Source organism: Rhinolophus sinicus, chromosome 12, assembly GCF_057876585.1.
Source record: "Rhinolophus sinicus isolate RSI-liver-muscle chromosome 12, RSI-T2T, whole genome shotgun sequence".
NCBI lineage: Eukaryota > Metazoa > Chordata > Mammalia > Chiroptera > Rhinolophidae > Rhinolophus > Rhinolophus sinicus.
The window spans coordinates 48902372-48915968 of NC_142512.1; the positions used below are offsets into that span (position 1 = coordinate 48902372).

Sequence of the window (13597 nt, forward strand, 5' to 3'; positions counted from 1 at the left end):
CATTTTTCCTGTCATTCTTTTACTCCATCGCTTTTACTGGCTACATTAAAAGTAATGAGTAATGATATGAGTGTACCGTTACCTATAAAACAATCCCACATTTATTAGCTGGCCAGGCCGTAGCCAACATTTGCTACTACAAATAGTCCTACAAATTAACTATGTCTCTATGCTCATCCCTGATCCTTTCTGTAGGGTAAATTGCTACAAGTGGAATTGCTGAATTGGAGGCTGTACCAAATTTATAGATGATTGTCACTATAAGAGCCAATATATCTCCAGAAATCGTTCAAATTAAATCTATATACATTATATTTGAATATATTTCCAAAATGACAATGTAACGACGTGCATCAGTGTAAGGAGAACCACATTGCTAATAATTCAATCATTAACAAATTTTATTACTTTTTAGTGCCACGCCCACTTTTTTTTTTTCAACTACGATTTCCAGAGTTCTCCAGCGTAGTTACATGCAGTCATCATGCTGAACTCTACCGTTCTAGGCGAGCTTATAAGCAAAAGTAGTAAGTATTAGTTTAAAAAACAAAGCAAAAACACAAAAACTATGTATGAACTGGCAGCTTGGACAGGGGAGAGGCAAGGTAAATGGAAGGAACTGGGAGCTGGTGTTTGGAGAACTGCCAACATTGATGTTTTTACAGTTTTCACAATGCTGATTCTCTTGCGAGGACTGAAATCTCCTTGAGAATATTGTATTGCTCAATTGGTATTGTTCAATGATTTATTAATTAATTCCTTCAAAATATAATTAATGAGTGCTTACATGCCACATATTGCTCTAGCTGCTGGGGATACAGTGCTACGTAAGACAAACCTTTTCTCCTGGAGCTTACAATCTATTCCATGGGGCAAGCCAGACAACAAACAAGGAATTCAATCAGTAGCGGTATTTTAAAATGAATAAATCATGTTAATGAGACAGAAAACAATGGTGTGGGGGAGGGTTTTAGTTAATAAATCCTCTCCAGACAAGGCCTCTTTTAAAAAGGTGACATTAAAGGTAAGATTTCAGGGCTGCTAGAGGCCCTGCAGGTAGGAAAGGAAGTGCAAAGGCCCTGGGGCAGGCACACCCTTGTGTGTCAGAGTGGAATTTGGCAAACTTTTCCTTTAAAGAGCCACATAGTAAATATTTTTGGCTTTGTGAACCATGTGTGGTCTCTGTTGTAAGTACTTGAGTCTGCAGTGATAGATAGTGTGAGAGTAAGTAGCCACGGACACTATATAAACAGTCTGAATGCGTTTAAATAAAACTATTTATTTAAGCAAACAAAAGCAAACAGTGAACCAGACTGCCCTTTAGGCTATAGTTTTCTGACCCCTGTGTTAGTGAAAAAGGCAGATGCAGGGATGCTAGAGAGTGAACAGTGAGAAGGAGAATAGGAGGTACGTAGCAGAGACGGGCCGAGGGAGGTCAGATGTAGACCATCTGTATAAAATACAGATTATGCAATTTACTCTAATGGCAATGGAAAGATACTGGAGGGTTTGAAGCAGGGGAGTGACATGTTTTGATTTTCTTTTTAAAAGGAGTAGATTCAAGTACAGGGAGGGCAGAAAGAGAAGATCTCCTATGAAGCTGCTGTGGTCCTTTGAAGACATGGGGGTTTTGACTATGATGAAACGTGATTAGCTCTCAGCTCTCCTTGGAAGTCGAACCAACAGGACTTGCTGCCAGTTTACAGGACGGAAGTTAAAGGAGAGTGATTAGGTCATAGTCTTGCAAATTGGAGATATTTTACACATGTAAATTAAACTTTCTTGTAACTCAATTTTTTTCTATTTCAAGCAATAAAAACTACCCCTGGTTAGAACAAGCAAAAGAAAATATTATTGAAAAGATATCAGGTAGCTTACAGTCAGTATCAAAGGACGTACTATGAAGAACCTGATTTGAGCAGAAACGAGGCAAAGCAAAATGGAAATCTTATCTCAGGGCAGTCTCTCTAGAAGCTGTGACTTGTGTCCTGGGGAAGGTGGGGACCTAGATGCACCATCACACCCTGCCCTCTTGACTCCTTGTACTTGCCTGGAATAATAGGATTCGGCACCCTTGTGTGGCTTCCTCAAGATTCAGAGTGTTGTTCCTGGACCTCTGATTGGCCACACCAAGGTCACGTGACCTTATTCCAGGTGCAGGGTGAAGAAACACTAGTGAGAGGTGGCTCTGCCACCTCCACTGGCATCATCCTAGCCCCAGACACCATCATCTCTTACCTGGTCATTGAAATACCTTCCTGGCTTATCTCCCCACGTCTGCTTTTACAATTTCTCCAACCAGTTTTCCACTGGACAGCTACAGTGATCTTTTAAAAACGCAGCCTTATCAGCCTGTGCCCTTGGTTAAGGTACTTCATTTGCTTTCACGACTCTTGGGAGAAAGACCCAAGTCTATAGTTCTACCCACTAGGTCATTTATGTTGTGCCTCTGTCTCTCTTTCTGGGATCAACTCCCCCACCTGTCCCCCTTCTGCCTCAATTTCACTTCTTTGGAAAGCGTGTCCTGCGCATGTTCGAAGCACAGAGCCTTCGGAAATGCTATTCCTCTGCCTGAAAAAGTCTTTTTCTTTCTTCTTTTTTAACTGACTGGTATTCACCTTACAGACTGTAGTTCAGATACCCATCCCTCTCAGACGACATAAGAACCCAGTAGTATAAGCTATTGCAAGAAACAGAGGAGAAATATTTGCTCAAAGTAGGGATTAAAGGAGAACTCTCAGGCGCTAGCCGTTGCACTCTTTTTATATTGTCATTTATTCCTTACAAAAACCTTTTGAGATGTCAACTATTGTCCCTATGTTTTAAATAAACTCAAAGAAGCCTAAAAGTACCGGGGGTGTCAAAAAAAAAATGTGTACAAGTGGACACTTTGGTCAACGTTGCTCAAGCAGTAGTTCGCCGTGATCAGAAATGTCTGGACACTGATGGGAACCACTTTGAGCATCTCTTGTCATTGCAGAAGTCAGACGTGACTTGTATTTATCTTCTGTTATCGGTATACATCAAGTATTATAATTTTAATACCGTTTTCTTTCTTAACATGTGTATACATTTTTTGGCACCCTCTGTATTTGTCAGATGCTGATAGCACACACGTACATCTAAGATGTGGTGGGAACATAACTAGAATCCTGTCCAAGTCTCTGATCTCCATAGTCCTGCCCTTGAACGGGGAAACCGTTGGACCAGACGGAGTGTGGACTGTAGCCTAAGGTCGCAGGAGAAGGGATGTTTACATTTCGGGTTAGAATAACCACTCTGGATAAAAGTGGCAAGAGAAGAGTTAGAAGGCTGTTACATAAACCGGTGAAACCCGGTTTTTCACCAGATCAGGAGAGAATTCAGTGATAAAATGCAGATGAGTTCCTGTAATGATAAGTCCTGTGAGAACCAGGCCTTCAAATTAGCTTAGAACAGAGGATGCAGCAGCCAAATTACACCTATAAATAGTGAGCACCCGAACAACCAGATAGTGAGGTGCCTCAAGCAAACAAAAATAGGATGGAGAACAAGGCCCGCGTTGATAACATTTTGCCTAAGGTTAGAGCCAGGAAAAGTAAGGAGGTGCTCTCAGCCTGACCGGTCAGGTCCTGGATTAAACTTTCCCCACCTTTGTTCAATGGCACCCTCCGTTTTCCCTATTAGTACTTCATTCTCCTTTCTCCTTGGTACTTACTCCTCTCAGCGCTTATCTCATTTTATTTTCATGTTTATCCATGCCCAACTTGCAAATGCAAATTCCACACAGGTGGCACTCTGTTCACTAACTCGTAAAACCGGGTGGGTCTGGCACACAATACGAGCTCAATTAAAATAAAAAAAAAAGAATAAAACTAAACAAGAATATAAACCATCAGTAACAAATTCTCCATGGGAGAATTTTAGAGACCACTGGAGGAAGCACTTTCCTGGCACAACAAGGGGATACTGAACTGGTTTCTCGAAGGGACATAAGATCTCATGAAATCCAATTTGTGCACCAACCCACTTTCCGCTCCAGGTAAACTGTCGGCTGGGGCTGGCATGCCACCCAGAGCAGGATGGGCAGGCTGATTGTCAAGATAAGAACCAGAGGAAGCTTCAGAGCCACCTTCATAAAACGTACACCTACCACTTCGGACAAAGAATAAGCATCATAACGTTGAAGTCAGAAACGTCCAAACAAACCTGTAGAGAATTTTTATAAGAGTTGAGCCAAACTGACGACGTATGTCAGGGAACAAGATCTCAGATGCTCCAGAGAATAAGTTTTGCAGCCTCCTTTATGCATTTGAAATGAAGGAGGGGACAGAAGGAAAGCTGGAGAAAGCCCAAGGGGGCCTGGATTACAGGATAGTTAACAAGACTGTGTGCTCTCTTGAGGGTTAAGACTCCCTTTGAAGGGTTTTACTTCTGGTATTTCAAAGGTGTGTTAACCTAGACGCACAGAAACAGGACAGGGCTGCTTGAGGCAAAGAGAAGCTTTTTAGCAAATAAGTTATTTGACTGAGGCGTGATACCCACCATGACCTGCTCAGTTAGGCATTTATGATCAGATCGCCCTGTGAGGTTACTTTCCATAGGACCCTTTTTTCCCTCCACCCATAGTTACCTTGTGAATTTCTTTAACTTGTTAAATGTTCCAAGCTTGTCAGCCTTGTTTCCTTTAGGTTGGTCGCTCAGAGTAAATAGCAATACAATTCTTAAAGTAGAAGTGTGTGTGTGTGTGTGTGTGTGTGTGTGTGCGCATGTGTGTGCGTGTGTATTGAAAACAAGGACTAGGGGATCTCCCATTTGTTAACAGTTGTGAAAAGGAAAGGAACCCCTGGGGGTTGGAGGCATGACAGAGGAGGAGCTCAGGTGGCTCTGTGGCAGGAAACAGTGAGTGGCACCGTCCCTGAACTTAAAATATCTACTGGGGACCACATATGGTCTGCCCTGATGTCATGCAGTGGAAAGCCTTCTGAGGGGGTTAAAACGGATGCTCTGATATTTTACAGGGGGAAACTGAGTCCTCATGGGATTCAGATTTCAGTAATAATTATTCAACAGCTGCTATGAGTGCGGCAGAGTGAAAGATCTGATCACATTCAAAGCACAGTAACTCTGTGACATAGGTATTATTCCCATATTGTGGATGGGACACAGAGGTTCATGGACAAGATGCTTACACAAGCCACTCAGGACATTCAGGACAGACCCGGAACTGGAGTCTGCTTCCCAACTCAGGGTTCTGTACAATACAAAAAAAAACAAAAAAAACAACAACAACAAAAAAACACCCATTTTATTGCAGACTGTTTCTTATTGAGGTAATTTGATTTTTAAACCAGAATAATTTGGGATTATAATCTGTGTTACTTTGGTACTAGTTTGACATCCAGAAAATGAAGAAACATAATCCCTGGCTCCAGGTTTCTTCTGCTTTTAAAACACAGCATCATTTTGGGTGAGGCAGGGTTTACAATTAGAGTGTAGCTATGACTTAAGAAAAGGTGGGCTAGAAAGAAAAGCTCCAGAAAAAAGTTCTAGCAACTTGAGATGTCTGCTTCTCCTTCCTAGCACCAACTTTCAGTTTAGTTGTTTTCCCATAACACGGTATATATAACTCCTTTCCTATCATCACTGACACACAACTGTTTTAAAAAATTGATTCAGAAGGAGACATTGTCAGGTTGTATCACGAAAAGTAAAGCCCATGGTCATTGAGAAGTTAGACTAGGGCTGGGAGGGAGAAGAGGACACAGAGGGGACAAAAGCTGTAAGTCCAGCCATGGCCTGCTCTGGGGATGATAATAGCAGCTGAGAAGGAAACATGACACGGCCATGATTTGTCAACACAGGACAAACTGCTTGAAATGGGGGAGACTGGGAGTATTCGGAGAAGTCCGGACCGTACGTAACAGGTGTGGCTGAAGCAGGCCTTCATTGGCTCCAGGAAGAACTCCACCTAAGTATGTCCCAAGGTCTTAGGTGGCTTCCAGGCACGCTATGCCTCAGGCATAATTCCCAGGCAACCAGTTGTAGGATGAATTTTGAGCAAAATAACCTAACTTGTTTGGGTTCTGTGCTAACTCATGAAACCCCTCTTCCTTTCCTCCCTGGCAACCAGATCCCACCCCCCACATGCCATCTGACTACACCTCCTCTCACTGACCCTCCTGGCCCCCACCCCACACGTCACCCAAGCCTGTCTTCAAAAACAATGACCTGTACTTGGAATTTAGGCCGCCTTTTCTAGTTTCCACCCCACCAGTTCTCAAGTTTCCAGTAAAATTTATCTTATCTAATAGTTGCCAGGAAAGTAACTTGATTACTGACAAGTTCATCTAAGTCATTTACATGATAAAAAAGGAACCTGTTAATCTGAAAGGCCATGGGCATTAATAAATGAATTTTACCAGAGATTTTAGACCATTTATTTGTGGTTATTATTACTCTATTGATACTAAGTAGATATAGAGACAAGACCTGATTTTATTATCAAAGTGACACAGGATAACCATTGTGTTGTAGCCTCAACATGCTAATGAAACGCTTAAGCTTGATGTACAAGAGCAGCCTTGCTCGGGAAATAGCTGAATTTGAGAGGCTATGGCAAAGTGGCAGAGGAATCGCTTCAACACTGTTGAGTCCGACGGAGGCACTTTTGCAAATGGAGAAATGGAGACAGACACGCAGGACATTGTCTGTTTTCTGGGAAACATTCCCCGTGATGTGTATCACCCGCTCGAAATAAGATGAATCAGTAAAGAGTTCTCCTGGAATGCACACAAAGATCTAGAAAACTGAGGACGAAAAGCAGATCTCACTGGTCGAAGTAGATTAAGGAACGTTTTTTAATTGCCTGAACTTAATACCAGGAGGAAGGGCTGAGAAAAAAGTTGTTGTCAGGACTGGGTCGGCTGAGCCCTCTGGGTACCTCTCGCTGGGGTATCTCTGTGGGATGGCGTGAACTGGGTCGTCTGGGCAGTGCTCTCCTAAGTGTCTCTGCACATTATAATGAGCTTTCGTGGCATTCCCAGGGAACAGCCAGCATCCCAGCCGTGCACTGCCTCTTACTCCAGCCCCACTTAGAAAAGAACTCGATGTCATGGCAAAGAAATTGCAGTCCTCTTACCCCTCTGCCATTAATCACCTGGTGAAACAATTTTGGGCTGGTGCAGCAGGGGGACCTTACCCGATTCAGCTTTTCCTTCTGAACTTTATACTCCACTGTGTTGTAATTACCGTGATCAAATTTCCATTTTTAGTTTTAAAAAAAAGAACTTTGCAATCAATGAAACGGCCACCGTCAGTTTCTGGAGAGCAAGGAGCACAACATGCAAAAGGAAAATACAGAAGTAGGGACAGTGCAAATGCTTTTTCGTGATGGAATTGATGGTGACAAGACGATTTTGAAAGCTTTAAGGCACTTTTTAAAACTGGGTTTGAACCCTGACAAACACAAATGTTAAATATAGACTGTCCAGTCAATCCACAAGCCTGCTCCTCTACTATTTAATGGCAAACAATTGGAAAAGTGCTCAAATTAACACAATATATGAAACAGGAGATTAATGAATATTTATTTTGCCTCGCCATTTTTGACAAGGGCCTCCATAAATGTCTTTGCTCATTGTGGAGCCCAAGCAATGGGTAAGACTAAATAAAATGAGTTTGGTTACAATCTATCATTTAGCTGAGAAACAATCTCCTTTTAGAAAATGCATCCTTTACATGGTTGGAGAATCAAAGACTAGATGAACAAAGTGTACGTACCTGTACAGAATCTGAAAGCTTTTTTCTGGAAACACTGAAATGATCGCAAGAATGAACCGCAGCCAAGGATATGGTGGGTTTGGGGCAGAATTCTCACAGCTGTGACTTGTATCCCTAAAATGGTTCCATTACTCAGAAATAGATTTTCTACACATTCAAATTTGCTCACTTGCTGCTTGTATTAATTGAAATGTCATACACCAATTAGCATACTGCTGAAGGTGTTTTAAAAATGGCTTGTTTATAAAAGTTGTTGGCACTACTGGAATTTAAAACCATGCCAACGGAATGCCATTGCAAATAAAAATCTTTTTTCTTTTGGCAGCAGAAAAGAGCAGAGTCACACAGTAGCTCTTGATTTATGAACTGTGCTTTCTTATTCTCAGACTCCCATGATGTGTGCAGTTCCCTTTAAGGAACTGGGTTGGAAGAGTTTAACAAGAAAACAAGCCTATCTCCAAATCTGCTTTTTAATTAGGAATCATATGGGCCTTTGATTATAACTGGTCCCATTCTCATGCCTTGAGTGATCAGGCGAAAGAGTGGCCTTCTCAGTCCTGAGCAACTACCATTCGGTGACAAATCAGACTGGAACCTCTGAGGAATGATGTATGTCGTGGACGAAATTTGTGGGAAGATTTTACATTTGACATTCCAGTGAGCGTTTTCTCAGCCCTGGGTCACATCCTGAAATTATACAACTGTCTCCCCCCAAACACAGTTGAAGTGCTGACAAAGGAGAGGATGTCACTACTCAAAGCAGATGGGGTGGAGGGAGGGTGAAGTGGCCAGGGTGGGGGAGGGTCCGGGGGTGGACAGAGAGAAACTCACACAGGCCTTGCAGGATTTTCTGGCCGTAAGCAGCGTGTCCGTCTTCACAGTGGTCCACCAAACAAAGTGTTTATTGTAAAGTGGGCCTGATCCCCGGAGAATAAGAAAAATGATTCCTTTTGACTGGAGGGAAATTAACTCTTTCCTCCCTTTAGCAGCCAGGGTAAGGCGCTAAATAAGTACTTAGTGATCAATTTCCTTGGTTGGTTTCAAGAGGGGGTGGGTCTCAATGTCAGGAACAGTAATTACGTCTACTCTATTTTTCAGTGCAACAGGGTGGCAGGATCCTCGAGTCTGAAGTGGTCCCTTCTTCTTACACTCACTTCCCCTATCTAGCACAGGTAAACTATGTGGAAAACATGTTGTAAGATTTACCAAACAATTAAAATTGGGCTGCAGTGACTTCTTAATGTAGCATAGAAATAACTAAACACCACTTAACATTGGATTTTTAAAATGTACTTTCAGGCTTGAGCTGGGAAAACCATTGGCCTGTGTATCATGAATGCTACACATGCTAAGAACTGTGTGTGCTGCCTTAATTTTTTTTTTTTTTTTTTAAAGACTGAATTGGGAGGAAGAAAAATGACTTTTCCTTGGCATGGCTGTGAAAGCATCAGGGATACTAAAAAGCTGGAGGCGGGGTGGGGGGGGCGTGTTGTCCATTGGAATATGCTCCCTTTAAGAGGGAAATAAGATTAGCAACTTTGGCAAATTGTCTGCCTCTATTCAGAGGGAAAGAGAAGAGCTTCCAGTGCCAAAAAAAAAAAAAGGATGGATGTTATGAGACAAAGGCGCAAGCAATTTTATACCTTATTGAAAGCTGAACTGGGAGTGGTTTTAACTCCTCTGGGGTTAAGAAAGATTTTTTTCCCCTCTCTCCACTAAAGGTAGAGCTAGGGTAAAGGAGCTGAATCTGAAATAGTGTCCCTATCAGTTCTGTTTGGTCCTGGGAAGTATACAAGGAAGAAGAACCTCCGTGGAAGAGAGAGGAAGCCACAGGTGCTGAAGGTGAGGGACGGCCTATGATAGCAACCAGTCTGGAAATTACATTTTAACATGAAGGTAGAAACTGTTCATTGCCTCCTTCTTTTAAGGAAGACCATCAGATTTAAACAGAAAGCTTATAAGACTGCTAGACAAATATCTGACTTATGTTTTGCCTTTTTACATGATTGATTCTTTTGTTTTCTAAATGCCCTCATGCTGGGAGAGTCGCCAAACTAAGACAATTTTATTTTATTTTATTTTTAATGTCAGTTCAGAAACGGTAGTGAGGCTTCATTTGGGATCAGCATAGTGTTTACTCAAGCCTTAGGCATTTATGAAAACGTTGTCTTCTCTACTTGCATATTGCGTTCCTATAATGACGGAGTTGAATTTTAAACTGAAATGTGTCATCGATATTGAGTCTCTCTCTATGGTTCGAATGAAGTCTTGGCTATTTCATTTGGCATAACACTGCTTCAAATTTGGCAAATAGCTATACAGGTGGAAAACAACAGCTAAAGTGGGTTTGATTTTCTCTCTCTCAGGTTTTAACGGAAAACCCCACAGCAACAGAAGGCCACACACCCCCGAGCTGCACACCTCACCTGGATGCCCAGGGCGCAGGAAAGAATGAGCTACTACGGCAGCAGCTATCCCATTGTGAACGTGGACGCCAAATACCCAGGCTACCCGCCCGAGCACGTCGTGGCTGAGAAGAGAAGGGCCAGGAGACGCCTGCTCCACAAGGATGGCAGCTGCAACGTGTACTTCAAGCACATCTTCGGGGAGTGGGGCAGCTACGTGGTGGACATCTTCACCACCCTCGTGGACACCAAGTGGCGCCATATGTTTGTGATCTTCTCTCTGTCGTACATCCTCTCCTGGTTGATCTTCGGCTCCATCTTTTGGCTCATAGCCTTTCACCACGGAGACCTGTTGAACAACCCAGACATCACGCCTTGCGTGGACAACGTCCATTCCTTCACCGGCGCGTTTCTCTTCTCCCTGGAGACGCAGACCACCATCGGCTACGGCTACCGCTGCGTCACGGAGGAGTGCTCGGTGGCCGTGCTCACCGTCATCCTCCAGTCCATCTTAAGCTGCATCATCAACACTTTCATCATCGGAGCCGCCCTGGCCAAAATGGCCACCGCTCGGAAGCGAGCGCAAACCATCCGCTTTAGCTATTGTGCGCTCATAGGCATGCGCGATGGGAAGCTGTGCCTCATGTGGCGCGTAGGGGACTTCCGACCAAACCACGTGGTCGAGGGCACAGTGCGAGCCCAGCTGCTCCGCTACACGGAGGACAGCGAAGGGCGCATGACAATGGCCTTCAAAGACCTCAAGTTGGTCAATGACCAGATTATCCTCGTCACACCAGTCACCATTGTTCATGAGATTGATCACGAGAGCCCTCTGTATGCCCTTGACCGGAAAGCCGTGGCCAAAGATAACTTTGAGATTTTGGTGACGTTTATCTATACCGGCGATTCCACGGGGACTTCCCACCAGTCCAGAAGTTCCTACGTTCCCCGAGAAATTCTCTGGGGCCACAGGTTTAATGATGTGTTGGAAGTGAAGAGAAAGTACTACAAAGTGAACTGCTTAGAGTTTGAGGGAAGTGTCGAAGTGTATGCTCCCTTCTGCAGTGCCAAGCAACTGGATTGGAAAGACCAGCAGCTCCACAGCGTGGAAAAAGCCCCGCCAGGCCGAGGAGCCTGCACGGGGGACACCAAGGTCAGAAGAAGGTCATTTAGTGCAGTTGCCATTGTCAGCAGCTGTGAAAGCCCGGAGGAGACCACCACTTCTGCCATGGACGAGTGTAAGGAAACACCTTATCAGAAAGCTCTCCTGACTCTAAATAGAATCTCTGTAGAATCCCAAATGTAGTCCCAAAGTGCAATTGCAAGGGCTACCACTCAATCATTTTACTATCTAGCCAATCACCTTAGGGCAAGTAGTTGTAAACAGGGCTTTAAAAGAATGTAATAGTTATGTTTGATGCTGATGGGAATAAGAAGAGCAGGTTAAACTTGATGGGAGATAATCTAAAAATCACTTAGTATCCAATTGTTTAAACTTTTTTTTTTTTTTGCTAGCAATTTTTGTGTTAGGGATGCTATTAAGAGTCTAATTGATTAATATAAATTCCATCTGCTTTTATTATTCTGTATACTTGTATCTTTAATTGGAGGTGTAATATTCAATAATGGGGGAACAAGGTAGGATACTAGAATAAATAAAAATAGGAGAGGCAACCAGCATGAATAATAAACATTTTAATGTATCAGAATGGATAAGGAGTGGTGTCTCATAAAAACATCATATCACCTAACCAAGATATGCAAGGCATGCATTCAGTAAATTGTAATGTTGAAATAATGAACTGTGACATCGACTGGCCTGTTTGTGTCACTATGTTTGCCCCTCATAGTGTCTTGGTATCAGCAGGCAAGAGTTAGTGGCTGTAAGAAAGAGACAATGCCACCAATTCAGACAGTTCTTCCACAGCCGCTTGCCCGGTAATAATCAATGATAGGAGCTATTTTCTCTCTAAACCATAAGGCAGGAGAAAAGTTATATGATTATTCAGAGCAGTGTTTCTCTCTTAAGTGCCCTGATTGGCTCCAGCAAATGGCTTTACATGGAAGAGCAGAAATGAGGCAATCCTGACCCTTGTAGTTTCTCTGACAAGGGGGCTTTTGATGCCCACCTTCCAGCTTCTCCAAGGACAAGATGAAGGAACAGGGTCACAGAGATGGGGTGACGGAATGGATAGCCGTGATAAACACTCTCACACTACGGAAGAAAACATGCCCACGTGTCCTGCAAAGCTCTGGCTGGCTGCATAGGGATGGAAACTTTTCTAGGGGCATTTGGCGGGGGGTGGGGGTAGGGGGGTGGCGGCGCGAGGGGAAAGGTATTTATTTGTGCCCAGAAGCAGTTATGTATGCTACCTGTCTTGGTCATTTTATAAAATATAAATGACTTGAATTGTGGATTTTAAGAAACTCTTCCACTGAGCTTGGAACAATCATTTAAATTGAAGATTTTGTGAAATATAATGAAGGAGATTTTAATGCATATTATTAAACGGAGAAGCTAAGGGTTATAGAGTTACTTACACCTGAGGAACTGCGATCCATCTGTATACTGTATTTCTGTGTTAGACGATGTTAATTATGATTACTTTAAGCACAAATTTGATCACTTGTGAGTGAAGTCACTTTAAGCTTTATAAATTGAAGTTATTAGCTACATTCAGAATTACCTGTGTGTTTTTTAACATTGTTGCTGAGTTGGCAATAATTATATATACTACAGTTTTTAATTTGTTTAAATATATACACACACATAGTTTTTGCTTTTTCTTGAAAATATCTTTATCTCTTTTTCCATTTAAATTAAAGCATACAAGTAAATTGAACTGAATCACATAGTTCAAGGTTAGCAATAAAAGTAAAATATTAATATGTAGGTATATAAAGTGTTTTTCTTTTGTTTTTCATCCTCCCCCCCCTTTTTCCTTCCTTCTTTCCCTCTTCTTCCTTCCCTCCCTCCCTTTTTTTTCTTATTTCTTTCCTTCTTTCTTCCTTTTGCCTATGAGCAACAAAGCATTTTTAAATGCTCGTGTGCAAATCTTTTATTCCTGTTGTTTTCTGGATCAGAGTTTTGTTCAGGTTACAAGTTGCAAAACTGTCTGGAAGCTTAACACCAGATATAAATAATGCCTTTTTTTCTGATTTGCTTCAGGAATGCAAAATCCATGTTTAAATTACACTTGCACTGTAGATTTAGATTTTGTAGTGGAAATTACTCAGCAGAGTAAGTACTACCACCTACTATGTAGAAAACACCCACTACCACAAACAAACATGCCCCCCCCATCCTTAGCTTGTTTCACACACATCTAGTTTCTTTTCACTTTTCTTTGCTTCCTGGACTCTGCCTCCCTATGATCTTGCTTCGTGAGTATCAGAATAGAGGCAGCAATATTCAATACATACAATCTGTT

At 42.5% G+C, this 13597-nt stretch overlaps 1 protein-coding gene across 5 annotated transcripts in view; it reads left to right on the top strand.

Annotated features, from left to right (window-relative positions):
- The window catches only part of KCNJ16 (potassium inwardly rectifying channel subfamily J member 16), a 42414-nt gene extending 29572 nt beyond the window's left edge, over window positions 1-12842 (top strand). For 2 of the 5 annotated variants that reach the window (XM_019740470.3, XM_019740469.3), the window contains exon 2: window positions 10128-12842. In XM_019740470.3, coding sequence (XP_019596029.3) covers window positions 10192-11472 — 1281 coding nt within the window. In that variant the 5' untranslated portion in view covers window positions 10128-10191 and the 3' untranslated portion in view covers window positions 11473-12842. Of the gene's footprint in view, window positions 1-8859; window positions 8934-9482; window positions 9604-9634; window positions 9658-10127 lie in introns of those variants that run through there. The other 3 variants (XM_019740471.3, XM_074319594.2, XM_074319595.2) reach the window with 3 other exon arrangements.
- The last annotated feature ends 755 nt before the right edge of the window (window positions 12843-13597 follow it).